General features: G+C 40.2%; 1 protein-coding gene across 1 annotated transcript in view; it reads right to left on the bottom strand.

Moving 5' to 3' along the window:
- The window catches only part of KY (kyphoscoliosis peptidase), a 96,804-nt gene that overhangs the window by 3,893 nt on the left and 75,556 nt on the right, over positions 1-17,355 (bottom strand). Inside the window, exons 9-10 of the mRNA XM_072613597.1 lie at positions 15,617-15,805; positions 10,257-10,447 (exon numbers count right to left, since the gene is read on the bottom strand). Of these exons, the coding sequence (XP_072469698.1) occupies positions 10,257-10,447; positions 15,617-15,805 (380 nt within the window). The remainder of the gene's footprint in view (positions 1-10,256; positions 10,448-15,616; positions 15,806-17,355) is intronic.

Genomic DNA, 17,355 nt, shown 5'->3' with positions numbered 1-17,355 from the left:
ATTTGAAAGCTCTGTTACATACAACTTGTTGTTTTTTTTAAAAGGGATATAATAACTCCAATATATCACTTTCAAAGCTGTCCTGCTTATCTTGTGTTTCCCTCTGAACTTCTAGGTATCTTGTGCATTTAAAAATGTCTTAATGAACCTCTTCTTTTTCTTCTTTCTCTTTCTTTCTCTCTCATAACTATCATGCTACCTGCACACTTAACCCTCACCCAAAATCCCCTCATACCCAAAACCCCCTACAATTCTTGTAACAAATAAGCATAGTCTTGCAAAACAAATTTACACATTTGCCAAAATCAAAAAATGCATGTCTAATTCTGAACCTCAAGTTCATCAATTCTCTATGAAGAAGGTGGTGTACTTCCTCAGCAGTCATCTGGAGTCATCTTAATCTACCATTTAAAACCTGAATTCCCACTACTGCCTTATCCAGACTCATGCCTCCAGCCATATTTATCACAAATATTTGCCATGTTCATTTGTTTCACCTTTCCTGGAATGCCCTGTCCCCTCCTTTTCTCTATCCAGATCCTTCTTTCAAAGCCTAGCTGAAGTCTCATTTCTTACATGAAATCCTCTCTGACCACTCCAACCCACACTGATATTATGGTACCTACTATCAATATGATTCATTTGACTATCATAGCCATTCTTGTCTATCTAACTTTTCCTCTGTGTATTTCTATCTTATGTATTCAATTAAACTATAAACTCCGCGAGAGCAAGATCTAAGTCTTATACTTTTATATTCTTGTCCTGCCAAGACTCAGCCTTAGAGTACTCTCACCATCTACTCTCTTCACTCCTATTCATACACTGTTGAAAAAAAGATGGACAAAATCATAAAACCATCCTGACTGGGTCCACTACATATTTATATTACATAATTTTGAACTGGGCCCTCACTGCAGCACTTTATTCTGTGAAGTTTGGATTCAGTTAAAGGGCTGCCCTTGAGGACCTAGAAGGCCACATATGGGTCTCGAGGCCACAGGTTCCCCACCCCTGGATCTATATTATTTCACTTGGAGATCTCATCAGCTCCCATGGATTTAATTATCACCTCTAAGCTGATGATTTACAGATCTGTTTATCTATCTCTAATCCTTCTTCTCACATCCAGTCTCACATCTCCAACTGCCTATTAGAAATCTCAAACTTATCATCTACAAAACTCAATTACCTTCTTTTCCCACCAACCCCTCCCTCTTCCAAACTTTCCTATTAGTATGGAGGGTGCCACCATCCTCGCAGTTACCCAGACTTACAAGCCAGGTGCCATCCTCTGTCCCTCACTGTCTCTCACTGCCCCAACCCCAACTCCTCCAGATCCAATCAGATGCTAAGGCTTACTGATTTTACCTTGATATGTCCTCTTTTCTGACACTGTAACATCTTTGATCTGGGCCCTCCTCACCTCACTTTTGGAATATTCCAATAGCCTGCTGGTTGGTCTCCCTGCCTCAAGCTGCTCCTCATTCCAGTCTATCCACTGCTAACTTATTAAATTAATCTTCCTAAAGGGAAGGTCTGACTACATCACCCCTTATTCAATAAACTCTGGTGGCTTGCTATCATCTCTAGAGGAGATCAGAGGGAAATGTTATAAGCTCAATAACCCAAACCTTAGATATATTCAGTGCTACCTTCTGGGAAGCAGATGGTTGAACAGGCAGATTTTGACCTAACAATTAGGACTTCTGGATCTTATTCCCAGTGACACCTGTGTTTTGCTATATCCAGACGAGATAAATTTTGAACTTTAATTTCTTCATCATTGGAGGGCCACTTCTCTTTCTTTCAATTGACCTCATCAATTAGGGTTAAAACTGGTCTGGTCAGACCATATCTAGAATTATTGCTGTTGTTGATTAGTTGTATCTGACTCTTTGTGATCCCGCTTGGGATTTTCTTGGTAAAGATACTGAAGTGGTTTGTCATTTCCTTCTCTAATTCATTTTACAGATGAGGAGACTGAGGCAAACAAGGTCACATAGCTAGTCAGTGTCTGAGGCTAGATTTGAATTCAGGTCCTCCTGACTCCAGGCCTATCACTCCACCCACTGGACCACCTAGCTGCCATATCTAGAATACCGCATTCAATTTAACATGATATATTTCAGGAACAACACTGATAAGCTGAAATAGATCCAAAGGAAAGTGATCACAAATCTCAAAATAATGCTTCATGAGGATTGGTTAAAGCAGCTGAGGATGGTCAGCCTGGAAAAATGAAAATAGAAGGGACACATGATACCTTAGGTATATCAACACTTGTCACATGGAAAAGGAACTATGCTTAGTCTGCTGAATCCTAGTAGGAGCAAAGGACAGAAGTCCCAGAGAGTCACATTTTGGTTTCTTTATAAAGAAATAATTCCTAACATCACAACTGGACTGTGATGCTTTGGTGTAGTGAGTTCCCTGTCATCAGAGGTCTTCAAGCAGATGGTGAATGAATGTGTGTTGCGTATATCATGATGTTTGTGGGGAGTTCTGATAGGTATGGGCCATCACAGATGACTCTTGGGTTTCCTTCCAACTCCATGATTCTATAAATTCTTCCAGAAGGATGGTTTGAGACAGAAAAATGCCCAGGATTTTTAAAGCGCAAGTCAGGAGATCAGACTTCTAGGTCCAGTTTTCCAGTGTGAAGTTGGACTGGCCACTTTATTTCATTTTAAAATGAGTAAAATGAAGTGAAGATGACTTCTCAAGTCTTTTTAGCACTGACGTTGGAAGATGCTATGAGCAGAATTACAGAAATACAAGTAGTAGAAGAGACAACAATTATGATTTTGCCTTTTTTGGAGGGTGGGGGTTGAGAAGAGGAAAGATAGAATTCATGTGAAAAAGTGTGCCTTGCACACGGTAAGCACTTAATAAATGTGGAAAATAAAATGCAGAAACAAGAGTGTAGAACCAGGAATGAGGATGGGCACTGGACTTAACTCTCTAGGCAGAAAAATTATGAGCAGTGGTTAATCAGTTAATTAGCATTTCACTTGGAAGCCACAGCTCCCAGGAACTGCAGGGTGTGCTGTTTGATGGACAGGGTGAACCGAATGAGCCCTCTTCCTCTCCCATCTCCTCAGCACCAGTCTTTTTTTCTTTTTCTTTTTTTCCAGGCTCCGTCTTTCTACCCTTTTCTACATTTTTATTGGACCCTTAGTCTTCCCTTTATTTCTCCCACTCTCTATATTTCCCTCTCTCTACCTTTCCTTCTTTATCATTCTGTCTTCTCTTGGTCTGTCCTGCCTCTTTTTCTTTGCCCATCTTCATTTTTTTCTTTTTCTTCCTACCTTTACCGCAACTTCTCATTGATAATGATATGCAACTGATAACAATAATTACCATTATTATTTTGCTTAAAACTTTTTTTGTCTGTTCTTAAAATATCAGGAGGATTTAGCCTTGTATTTATTTGCTTCTTTCTCAAAAAGTGGAATGGATGGCAGTACATGGATGCTGTAATGTCCCTGGGCCAAAACAAATCTTAGGTACTGTGTTCAGTTGGGCACAACTAGCAATGCCTAGGTCCCATCTATCTTTGAAGAGCTATGTCACATATATGGCAAGAGACTGAAAAACTATAGAGTATCCAGAAGAGGGAAAAAGAGATGCTTAGCCAGGAGAATGAAAGAATGGGGAGACAGGGTATAGGGAATCCTTGGATCCTTGATTTAAGACTTGGAAGCTCATCTACTGCACCAACACACAGTTTAAAGATGAGGAAACTGAGGCCCCCTGAAGGTAAATTACTTCCCCAAGGACACAAAGTAATGGGTAGGTATGGTCAATATTTTGTTGGACTTCTGAATCCAAAGTCAGTGCTCTTGCATTAGGGAGGGGGAGGGGGTTAAACCTGTTCTGCTTCTCTCCCTCCCCTCTCCCCCAACTCCCCCATAAGACTGTTTGTTGGGTAGGAAGTAGGAAGTTACAGGGAGGAAGATTTCAACTTTCTCTAAAGAAAAGAAGTGGCATGGCACAGTAGGTAGAGTACTGGGTAGAGTTAGAAAGACTGGATTCAAACCCTGTTTCTAACAGTAACTGTGACCTTGGGTCAAGTGACTTTATGTCATTAGACTTTAGGCCCCAATTCTTCTCTAAAACTTATCTACGAAGTCATGGATGCTTTCTAAGATCACCCACCCAGGAATTTCTTACATGGAAGAAATCATGGGCCCTTCCACACTGGCATAAAGGGATAAAATTCCTAACATCTGAAACAGTCTCAAGATAGAAGAGGCTTCTTTAGGGGATGGAGGTCTTCAAATGAAAGGTGAATAACCACTTGGTAAGGGGATGGTATAGGGGAATTAATGTTCCAGGTATGGGTTATACCAGAGACCTCTGGAATTCTATGACTGATTTTTCATCTGTTTAAAAAAATGGATGATAATACCTGCCCTGCTTATGTCAAGAGGTAATTAAGTCAGTGAGTAGCTAAGTGGGACAGTAGATAGAACGCTGGACCTAGAGGTAGGAAGGTCTAAGGAATGTACTAGCTATGTGACTACGGAAAGGGCAATATCACTTGACCTCTATCTGCCTCAGTTTCCTTATTTGAAAAATGGGGATCATAATAGCACCCAACCTCCTAGGATTGTTGTATCAAGTGAAATAAAATTTGCGAAGTGCTTTGCAAACCTCAAAGTGCTATGTAAATGCCAGTTATAAGATTGTATCTTGAGAAAAATAGAGAGGATGCCATAGTTGTTTTCAATTATTTGAAAGGCTATCATGAGAAAGAAGGGTCATTCTTGTCTTCTTGGTCCCATAGGGAGAGTTAGGAACCATGGGTATAATTCCCAAAGTGATTTCAGCTTCAAATGAAGAAACAGTTCTTATAATTAGAGCTGTCTAATAGCAGGCAGAACTGCCTTGGAACTGTGTACCCAATGATACAATAAAAAAGACTCTGGCTCTGTAGGTGAGTGACCTGGATTTGTATTCTGCCCCTGATACTTATTACCTGTGTGGCCACGGGTAAGTAAGTCTCAGCCCTCTTGGGCTTGGAAAATAAAGAAGTGGCACTGCACAGCTTTTGGACCCCTTTGGAGACTCTTAATCTAAAGTCTATGAGCTATATATGTTTGGTGACTATTCAATATAATCGGTTTTCTCTATAATCCTATGTATTTCATTTTATGTATTTAAAAACATTATTCTGAAGAGGAGTCAACAGGCTTTGCCAGATGGCCAGAGAGGGCCCATGATATTGTTGTGTTTGTCCTTGGTTCTTGAAGAAGACCATGACATCAAGGTGATGACATGACTTGCAGCAGACTTGGATTTGAGTGAGGGAGGGCTGGGCAAGGTCATCTATGATATGCAAAATGATGAAGAATCTTTTCTTTAGAGTGACAAGCCATCACTGAAATGTTATAAAGGGATTCATAAGCAGACAGGAGGTTGGACTAGATACTCCAGGACCATAGACTAAATAAGATTTAGAACTTGCAAGAATCTTGGGCAGCTAATAGTGGATAGGGCACTGGGCCTAGAGTCAGGAAGATTTGAGTTCAAATTCAGCCTCACATGCTTTCTAGCTGTGTGACCCTGGGCAAGTCACTTAACCCTGTTTGCTTTAGTTTCTTATCTGTAAAATGAGATGGAGAAGGAAATGGAAAAGCACTTTGGTATCTGTGCCAAGAAAACGGCAAACAGGGTCACAAAGAGTCAAACATGGCTGATAAAGAACCTTGGAGATAATGTAGTACAATTTCCTCAACACACAGATCAGGAAACTGAGGTTGAAAGACATTAAGTGACTTCCCCAAAGTCAAACAGGTTCTGTGACTCCCAATCAAATACTTTTCCACTTTTTTAATTCAGAGGTTCCACAAGTAAACCCTAATTAAACCAAATTGTTTTTTATGTCTGTGTGGCCCTAGATTGATTTTTTTCTTTCTTCTGAGCGCCAATAACTCTCACTAGAGAAAAACTCTTTACTCCTGATACAGCAGTGCAGAAGCAAGCACTCTTACCCTGTTATTTTAGCAGCTGGAGTTGTCAGATATTTATAGCTTTTTAAAAAGTAAGTGAGAGCAGCACAACCTGTTTAAAGAAACTAACACCGGCTGAAAAGGGCAGGTCATTTGGAACAAATCTGGGTGCTACAGACAATTCACAGCTGCCAGTTATTGGGCGTGAGAGGTGGGACTCAGAACCTTCTGTTCTTCAAGCAAAAACCATTTACACCTCAACTTCAGAGAATCTGTTAGCAAGGTCAGGGTGATGACTTGGGTTTTCTGAGTGATACACGGATGGTTACGGTTATGTAGTCTTGGTGTTGTAGATTCGCTGGACTCAGGAGGCCTAGTTCCTAAGTGTCTTTGCTGTCACTTCTATTTACATAATATTATTATATATAACAATAACAGCCTACATTTATATGATGTTTTACAATTTAAAATAACATGCTCTGTGAAGTAGGAAGTGTTGATTTTTATTTCCATTTTATAGATTTAGAAACTGAGGCAGTGATGTGATTTGTCCAGGCATTCCATGAGTTACTATGTCAAATCAAAGTCTGCTTCCTTTAAGAGCATCACTACTTGAAGTACATCATGTTGTTGGCTTTGGTGAAGTCAGCCTCTCTGTTGTAAAATTAGTGTTCTAGACCAGAGATTCTCAACTTTTTTTTTTTTGTTTCATGGATCCCTCTGGCAATCTAGTCAAGCCTGTGGACCTCTTCTCAGAGTGACATTTTAAAATGTATTAAATATATAGTATTATAAGGAAAACCAATTAGATTAAAATGCAGTTATCAGTTTTGTTTTGTTTTTTTATCATGGGCCTCCATGTTAAGAACTCCGGCACTTCATAATTTCTAAAGCTCCTTCTAGACCTAAATATAGTCTCTAAGTAAGGTCAAACTGAGAGCCTTTCTAGTATGGTGGAGCCTTCCAAAGAATTGTTTCACTGGTTTGGCTTTGGAGAATGTATAAACTTCATTATGAAATACCAGAATGGAACTTTTGCAAAAGGGAGATTACTACTCATGATGGGCAAAACTGGAACTAATGGGTAAAAGTTGCAGAGATGCACCAATTTCAGCCCATTTAAAAAATAAACAAAAACTGCTTCCTAACAATTAGAATTGTTTGAAAGTGAAACGGCTAGAGAGGAAAGATTGGGGAAGTGAGTCCAGGAGCTGTTGCAGGAGTCTATGTAGGCAAGGACTAATAGGGACTTGAAAAGGGCTGTAGAAGTGGTAAGAAAGAGATAGATGGATAAGAGATGCTGTGAAGGTAGTTTTTATATTCCCAATGCTACTTCTCTAGGAGCTAGACATCTAGATGTCTTCCAACAGAAGCTGGACAGTCACTTGTATATAATTATTTAAAGGATTACTACCTTAGATATGGATTGTGATGGGTGAAAAGGTCATGTTCCGAATGCTCTCTACTGTCCCTTCCTATCTCTGAACTTGTGATTTTGTTGCTGTCTTACTGATATGGAACCCCCTCCCTTCATTGGTAAACCAGGCCAATAAATAGGCTCATAGAAGTGTGTATGTATGTACCACTTCCACAGCTTTGATGTCAAATAATGTCATAATTCTGGCAAAAAAGAGGCCCTTTTTGGATTCGGGGTTGTAGCATAACCAATCAAGCAAACATTTATTGATTGCTTATTGTATACCAACTACTTTGCCAAGTGCTGGGGCTACAAGATGAAACAGTTTCTACATTCAGGAAGCTTACCTTCTACCTAGAAAATGGCGAGGGTGGGGAGATATGCACATATAAGCATATATGCACAAACAGATACAAAATAGTTTAGCAGGGAGCTGTAGCAGCTGGGGGGATGAGGAAAGGATTCATGCTGAACTTAGCTGGAGGCATCTAGGTGATGCAGTAGCTAGAGTGCTGGACTTGGTATCACAAAGACCTCATTCTGCCTCCGTCACTTCCTAGATGTCTGAACCTGGATGAGTAGCACTCTCTGCCTCAGTTTCCTTATCTGTAAAATAAGTATAATAATAGTATCTACCTCCCAAAGTTGTTCTAAGGATAAAAGGGGATATTTGTAAAGTGCTTCGTAAACCTAAAGTATACTTCATAAAGTATAATGATAATAATAATTATTAATTGTCATCAAGTAGATAAAAGATCAGGAAAAAGTGCCTGGTGATCAGATATTCTCCATCACCACTAAGAGTGGAACAGGGAAAAATTGGCCATAAGTGTAGATATATGGATTTAGGTTAGACATAAGGAAAAAATTTCTCAGGCTTATGGAGAAAGCCTGAGAAATTCTTATGAAAAAGAATAGTTAAGTATAAGAAATATATCCATCTGTCTAGGACTAATTAGGTGCAGTTCTGCCTAAAGGCATCACAGTCTATGCAGATGACTCACAAATCTACATTTCTAGTCTCTATGTCTCCTCTGAGCTCCAGTCTCACTTTTAGAATTCTCTGCAAGGCATCTTTACCTGAATACCTCACTCGTATCTCAAACTCAGCATGTTTAAAACTGAATTCATCTTCTTTTATCCAAAGCTTGTCCTTCTATTTAACTTCCTTATTTCTGCCAATGGCAACAGAATCTCCCAAATCATGCAGGCTTTAAACCTCAGAGTCATCTCAGACTCCTTCCTCTTCTTAACCCCTCGTTGTCAAATTCTAGCAATTCTATGTCCATAATATCTCTGGCATTCATTCCCTGGGTCTCTCCAAACCTCTCCAAACTCTCCAAACCTCTCCAAACCTAGAATGCCACCATTCTAGTTTGAGTTCTCATCATCTCTTACCTGGAAGACTGTAATAGACTCTTAGATGATCTGCCTGCCCCTGATACCTTTTCTCTCTAAGCAATCCTTGTAGAACTACCAAATTGATCCATATAAAATCTACATCATCATTAATTTCCGTGCTCAAAAACCCTCAATGGCTCCCTATTCCCTATAAGATAAAATACATAATATATTCCTCTTACCCTGTAAGTTGGAAGTTATTCTACACATGTAATTTATTGTTATTCTGGAGATCCGAGATCTACACCTGTCCTTTCTGTTGTGTGATGTAACGTAGATCACACATTTCTACTATGACTTGTTTTCCATACCTGCCATCACTCCCTAGCTCCCAGAGAAGCAGCAACGGGAACACAAGACTGCCTTCACAACACCTCTAGCTCTCATCCCTCCCCTTTCCTTTCACAGCCCCATTATTTTTAACCTCTGCTATTGTAACAACTCTTTGACTAATTTCCCTGCCCCTAATCTTTCCTCTCTCCATTCAATTCTAAACACTCCAATCATATCACATCCCATCTCCAAACCTTCAGGAGCTCCCCTCTGCCTATAGAATTTAGTCCAGATTCTTTGATGTTTCCCAAACATTTCTGAAGCTTTCTTACCTCCATGCCTTTGTGCATAATGTTCTCTTTCTGTCTTTGCCCTGCTCTCCTCCTTCTATCTTTGCTACTGAAATCCTATCCTTCTCAATAAATCTCCTTCATGAAGCATTTCTTGATCTCACTACCAGATCTACCCACCTTGGGGCATTTTGAATTACCTTTTATGCCCTTGTCAAATTTTATTTGATTTACGGTTAATTGTATACTTGTCCTTTATTTGTTGTCATTCAGTCATGTTTGACTCTTCATGACCCAGTTTGGGGTTTTCTTGGTAGATACTAGAGCAGTTTGCCATTTCTTCTCCAGCTCATTTTATAGATGAGGAAATGGAGGCAAACAGGGTTACACATTTACTAGGTGTCTGAGGATGAATTTGAACTTAGGTCTTCCTGACTTTGTCCACTGTGCCACCTAGCTGCCCTTAGTAGCTCATTATAAACTCCATAAATTCAGTGACTGCATGGTCCTCAATCTGTTATTATCTCTGGTACCACAGCAACTAGCAGACAGCAAGTGTTCAATAAATGTTGACTAAGAGAATGGGTTGATTCAGAAGTATCCCATGTCCTGTATCCAGACCAATGGGGATATGGCCCATTAAAGAATCTCATTGCCCAGGGGAATGTTTTCCATATAATGTGTATGTATGACTGACCCAGAGATATCTATGTTCTTTCATATAGCATGACAGTAATTCAGAAAGTCCTGCTATCTAACCTAAATTTCTGTACTCTGAGGCCCTTGTAGAGGAGAAACTGTTTTAACCTGTTGAGAAACAATTAATATACATGATTAAAACAGGTTTCTTAGACAGATAAAACACATGCCATTCCAGAGAACCATTGTTTGTTCACCTGACTCAGAGGCTTCTTTTACCTGTTTTTATGACTGACGTCTCTGGGTGGGCTGCCAGCATCCCCTTGTTGTAGAATTCACTCTTGTGGTACATATTGGTCTCAAATTGCCTCAGAGACTGGACAGGTTTCAGCAGCTGCCAGTTCTTATTGTCTGGGAAGTGGTCCTCGATGAACAGGGCAGGGTGGGTGAGGAAATAGAATTCATTGTATCTGCAGCAGAGGGAAAGACAGAGTCACGGGGAGCCAGGTGCAGAGGAAAGGCAGCCTTGTACAAAGGTCAGCCTAATAAGATGCTATGTTCCCATCAGCATCTGGAGTCACTTTGGGGATATTTACAGTACTGTCTTTGCTTGGGTTAACTACCTCTTCTGCCATAGGAGATTATGGGATTGTGAAATTAGAGCAAGAAGAAACTTCAGAAGCTGGCTAGCTCAAATCGCTTATTTTACAGGTGAGGAAACTGAGGCCCTGAAACATGCAGTGATTTGTACAAGATCACACAGGCATTAAGGAACAGAGGTTCTCTGATTCTAAAGTCATAGTTATTTCCACCATTCACCAGCATGGGGATATGACTGGCAAAGAAATTATTCTAATCTGGAAAAACTCAATTTTAATATCCTTATGTTGGGGTCCACCAATTTCACAGTGGATCATAAATCATAATGTGTATTCCATCACATGCCTTTGATGTGTCATTCCTATGACACCATGGATATGACCTGCATTTATTCACAGATTTGTCATGCTTAGGGCATCCATTAGGCAAATGTTAAATTTTATTTTTAAATGTTTAGTTTAGTTTTATTTTTAAGACCAAAAAGAGCATAGGCTCAAAACTCAGGCCAGATCTCAAATGTTCAGGCAAGGGGGGACGGGTAGGAACTGGGGTAGGGAATCAAGGGAAATGGACAGTGATCTTGTTCTAGCTTGCTCTTCAGTTGCTTCATTATGAGGCTATTTAACTCAGCCTTGCAGTGACACACTAAAAAATATATTTATTATCAGAGCCTTATCCCCACAGGCTTTCCAGGGCACCACATTAATAAGAAAAACAGCACTGCACACAGACACACCATCATTTGTGGGTAGTGGAGGCAGCATGGTGCTGAGCAGACAGGGTTGAAGGGGAAGTCAGGGGACTTTGGTTCAATCCCAGTGTGACCTCAGCAAAGTTACTTAACTTCTCTGAGCTTTTACATTTCCTAATCTATAAATAAGAGATTTGGACTAGATGACCTCTAAGGTCCCTTTGAGCTCAAACTGATGATTCTGCGGTGCAGGAGGCACTGGAAGGCTGGTTCAACACTGGCCTGCCCTTGTTTAGAACTGTCATGTAGGACAATTAAGGACTGGCTCACAAGGACCAAAGGCGGAGTCAGATAGCTTTTTTCTCATCCCTGAGATGAGAGGAAAATGTCCCTTCACTCTAATAAAGGCAAGCAATTTATATAACCATAATTATAAACTAGAGGTTGAAGGGTAATATGTTGGAAAAGAGACAGGTTTGTTAAGATTTCAATTTTTTAAAGCAGATGGTTTTTTTCCCCTATTAGATAAAAAAAAAGGAATGAGAATTGGAAACACATCTTATAGACCATTATGTAGGCTCCTCGCCCTGGGCCAGTGCACTGGGTGAATAATGAGACCTTTGAGATTGGATCTGATGAAGGAAAGATATGCTCTACTTTAGTCCATTAGAATATCGATGGCCTCCTAGCCTAATATTCCACTTCTGTTCCAAGAAGTTTTGCTGAAACATAAGGGAAGAGATGAAATTTATGTGACCTTAAGGGAGAGCCCCAGATCTCTGCTAGTTAATGTGGAGAATTCAAACATGGATGAGACACTTCGAGGAGTTTTCATGCTTGATGACCAGACACAAACTCATGAAATGACTAAACAAAATAAGAAATGATACATTTGAAAACAAATACAGAAGATGAGTCTATGGTTTTCAGCTTAGGTGACTGGAAGAATGATGGTAATAGTGATATTGGGAGAGGGATTGAAGATGGTACTTATTACAGAGCTCTGTAAAAAGTTCAGTCAATGCCACAGATTGACTTGGAGCCAGTGAAAACTTTCATTAACATCCTAATCTGGGCTGTCTCCAGTCACAGTATGTAGATGTCATAGTCTTTGGACTGGAATATAGGACAAAAATGGAAGCAAAAGCCAAGATAAATGAAGAAGTTCTAACAGATCATCTTAAATAAATTCATTCTACCATGGTTGGATTAATTACATCCCATGGTGACAAAAGAACTCATGAATGGGTTAATGATCATAGGAAAAAAATCTATAAGAAAGGGAGAGAGATTATAGAACTGGAGAAAGGCAAATGTCCTGACTTTTGAAAAGTGGGAGAAGGTAGACTCTTCAAACTATGGCCTAGTGAGCTTAACTTTGATTTCTGACAAAATGATAGAACTAGAACTACTGTTTATTAAAGGGGTGGTTTGTGAGCATGTAGAAAAGGAAACAGTGATCATTATGAGCTAGTGTGGGTTCATCATGAACAGGAAATGCCAGACTGATATTATGTTCTTTTTTGACAGAGTGATGATGATGGCAGATTAGGGAAATGTCTTAGATATACCTAAGCTTAAGCAAGTAATTTTACAAAAGGCTCTTTTGATATTTTTATGGATAAGATGGAAAGATGTGAACTGCATGACAGAATAGTTAGGTAGATTTAGAACTGCTTCAGTAGCTAGATGCAAAAAATAATGATCAGTAGATCAATGTCATGCTGGAGAAAGGGCCCAGGGAGTTTCCCAGGGATCGGTCTTTGTTTTTATTTCATTCACCATTTTTATCCATGACTAAGAAGAAACAATAGATGGGATGTTTATTTAATTTGTTGCTCATACAAAGCCGGGAGGAATAGTTAGCATATTAGATGGAAAAATTACAATCCAAAGAGATCTCGATAGAATGAAAATATGGGCTAACTGATTAAAGAAATGTAATAGGAAGAAATGTAAAATTCTATACTTGAATTCAAAATACTAGTGGTACAATTTCAAGACTGGGGGAAACATGGTTACACCACAGCATGTGTGTGAAAATGGGTCAGGGGGTACCAATACTTAGTATGGGTCAACAATGTGATAGAGCAGGGAAAAAAGTGCCAGAGAATCTAAGCTGAGCTTAAGCTGCATGATGCAGAATGATGGAGGTGAAAGGCTTGCTATGTTTATCATATCTGTAGCACTGAGTTCTGGATATCCCATTTTGAGAAGGACATCTTCTCAAAGTTGGAGCCTGTCTAGGGGAAGGTGATCAGAATGGTGAGGGCACTGGAAAATGTGCCATCTGAGGATGAGTTAAAGGGACAGAGGATGTTTAGCTTGGAGTAGAATAGAAGCAGAAAGGGATATGATCGCTTCCTTTAATTAGGAAAGTATCAAGGCACAAAGGAGAGACGTTGGGTTTGAACGGAATTGGTAGACCTGAGTTTGAATCCTGTCTGTGCCCCTGACTGGATTTTTAACTTTGGACAAGTCATTTAACCTCAGTGAGCCTCAGTTCCCTCATCTGTAAAATAAGGGATTGGACCTGATGGTTTCTAAGCTCCCTTACAGCTCTAAATCTATGATCCTAAAACTATTTGGCTGTCATAGAGAAAAGAGATTAGACTTGTTTTAATTGGTCCCAGAGGGCAGAACTAGGAGGAATGGGTTGAAGTTAGAGTGACATAGATTTTGGCTTAATTCATGGGGAAAAAACCCTTCCAATTAAAGCTGCCTCAAAGTGAAATGAGCTGTCTCGGGAGGCAGGGAACTCCCCATCACTGAAGGACTTCAAGCAGGAGCTTGAAGCTTCCCTCTACGATATTTCCCTGTAGAGAATAATGTAGAGGGGATTCCTGTTCAGACCGCATGACCACAGAGGCCCTTTCCAGGTCTGAGGTTGTGTTCCTCTGTGATTCTTAGGGCTTATGCTGTGAAATTCATTGGGAATTACAAATGTTGTTCAGTCATTTCAGCATAACTTCATACTGGAGTGGAAACTTCTGCTCATTTTACAGATGAGGAAATTGAGGCAAACAGCGTTAGGTTACTCACCCAGGGTCATTAGTAAATGCCTGAGGTCAAATTTGAACTCAGGTCCTGATTCCAGATCCAGTGCTCTATCTACTGTGCCATTTAGCTGCTCCAACCCTGATGGTAGGGGTCATAAATCTCCTTTTCAAAGGAGTGGGAACTTTGATTTTCTGTGACAGAGTATGCTGCTGTATTATTAAGTCTTTGCTTGGACTGGGACATACGTGACTACCAGACTGGACTCAGGTGACCTAGAAGAGTGGGATTTCATTGGGGATGTGAGGGGTGGTGTCAGGAGAAAGGGGCTAATGTTTGGCCAAGTGCAAGAAGGTTAGAAGGTTGTATATGGTAGTATATGGATCCTGTTAGTTCAACTGGCATTACTTTCCCATGGAATGTGTATCCCTCCAAAACACACATGATTAGAAAGCTCATTGTATCTTACGGTATTTTTCTCACTGTTCCTCATCTCAACAGACTGGAGTGAACATAAGACTTTGCCTGCAGCCACTACCCTCAGAGTATTCTTCCACCCCTGAGTGAGAGGCTATGTATATATAGCTTCAGGAATATGACCCCAGACAGTATAAAGCAGGGAAGCGTTAATCCTCTACTTAAGCTTGCTACATATGTAGGCAGACACTGTGACTTCAGAGCACCATAGGATCACAGATTTATAGGTGGAAGGGACCTTAGAGGTCATCCATTCCTCTTATTTTACAGATTAGTAAACTGAGACAAAATGACAGTAAATGACTTGACTACACTGAAAGATGAGTGTATGAGGCATTATCTGAACCCAAGGCTTCCTGATTCTCAGGCAAGTGCCTTATTCACAAATCTGAAGCTGTTCTGAATTTCATAGGGTTATTGTCTCTGGATTCTAGTAAGCCATACACAATCTGTGTTTATAAGCCCACGCTGTAAGATAAATCAAAGGGAATATAATAAACTTGGCTTCTCTTTGTTATTTTGATTTCACTTTTTTAAAATGAGAACTTGTATTTGGGGTAAAGAGATAGGGAAGAGGGATGAGGGAAACTTTGAATATTTTTTCAATAGTCCAGTGCTTATTAGGTTAGTGATGGGGAAGCTATAGGATTTAACTGAACGGTAGGGGATAGTTCTGGTAAACCTATATGGGAACCACTACAACCATGGCACCTTCATGTGCCCATCTTCAAGGTAGCTTGTGACAGTAATCTATATGAGTGTGCTTTAATGGGAATGTGCAAATGAGAAAGAAGCTCTCTCCATTCCCACTTGACCCAAAGAATCTTTTCCTCCCATTTCTCCAGAGTCAACAGAAATGAGGAAGGGTACCTACATGAAGGTGAATTTGGTGGTAGCAGGATCTACCAGGCCACTTCCCCACGTGCTGTCCAGTAGATGCCATCTTCCTTCCAGGTAAACGGCATTCCAGGCATGGTCATATTCTCCTGAAAAACTCTGTCCAGTTTGGTAACCATAGCCCTTAGAGTATCCGGCCACTGTCATGCAGTGCACCCCTGCAAGCCTGTGGGGAAGGAGAGAATGAATGAGCAGCACCTCCTGTGCAGAGAGCCTGTCGCTCGTCCAGTCCAATGCTCTCAAGGGGACACAACTCACGATGCTGGAGGTGGCAGGAGCAGCGGAACATGCAAGGCTGAAATGGACTGTGTTGTCTTCTAGCTGCCACACCATTATCTCAGGCTCATTATTGCTATCATTCATTTCTCCAAGAAAGCTCAATGTCATTTTATATTTGGCTTTTCAATGATTACTTTAACATTTAATTTTTATTTTTTCTCAGTGACATGGAAACGACATTTGTTTGACATTCTTTTTTTAAAACTGATTTCCAAATTCTCTTCCTCCCTCCCTCCCTTCTGAAACTTCCCCCTCCTTGAGAAGGGAAGCAATCTGATATAGATTATACATGTGCAGTCATGCAAAACATTTCCATATTAGCCATGTTGCAAAAGAAAATGCAGACAAAAAATCCCGAAGAATAATAAAGAAAGTAAAAAAAAGTGTGCTTCAATCTGCATTCCGACTCCCTCAGTTCTTTCTCTGGAGGTGGATAGCATTTTTCATCATGAGTTCTTCAGAAATTTCATTGAGATATTTTTTGCTTTCTTTTACCTTCTCTAGGTCACTATTTTTTTGTTTCCTCCCTCTCTGAGCCCCTCTGATCCTTGTCTCCTCCTCCCTCTTGTCTTTGTCTTTCTCACTGGTCCCCCTCTCCTTTGTTCCTTTATTTTCTCTCTGATTCTTTCTGTTCAGCTTTGTGTTGGTCCCTGCAATATGTCATAGTGTAAATAGCTGGCTTCTGAACTGTTACTGTGTGATCCTAGCTTAGACAAAGTCATTTCACCTCTTTGATCCTCAGTGGATTAGACTTGATGGAATCTAGGTCCTTTCTAGCTCTGAGGTTCTATGTACTATGCTGTCTCCCCATAGCTCTGTGTTCATAATCCCATCAACCCTTTCTCGTAGACTTCACCAATTAGGTTGACTAAGGCACACTGCATGTAGCTTGATATCGTGGAAAGAGCTCTGGACTACACATCAGAGATTCAGGGTCTAGGTCTGGCTCTGTTACTAACTAGCTGTGTGACATTGGCGAAGTCATAACTTTTTCATGTTTCAGTTTTTTCATGTGCAAAATGGAGGTAGGTGATACCTCTTCCTACAAATCTTATAGCAGAGGTTCTTGTGTCAGAGTATCCCCTGGCTCCCTGGTAGCCCAAGGACTCCATCTCCAAATAATACTTTGAAATGCATAAAATAAAATGCATAGGATTACCAAGGAAACTGATTTTATTGAGATATGTTTATCAAAATATTTGTTTAAAGTTTAGATTAAGAACCCCTGTACACCAGAGGGTTGTTATGAGGGTCAATGGTATGCACTGTAAAAGGGTACTAGAATCAGAATAAAAAGATTTGGGTTTGAATCCAAGCCATGTTATTTGCTACCTATGAGACTTTGGGCAAATCTCTCCCTGCTCTGGGCTCCAATTTCCTAATTTGTTAAATGAGAGCACTGAATTAGATATTCCCTTCCAGTTAAGGTCCTGTCCA

Source organism: Notamacropus eugenii, chromosome 5 (genome assembly GCF_028372415.1).
Source record: "Notamacropus eugenii isolate mMacEug1 chromosome 5, mMacEug1.pri_v2, whole genome shotgun sequence".
Lineage (NCBI taxonomy): Eukaryota > Metazoa > Chordata > Mammalia > Diprotodontia > Macropodidae > Notamacropus > Notamacropus eugenii.
This window is presented reverse-complemented; position numbering and strand designations above follow the sequence as displayed.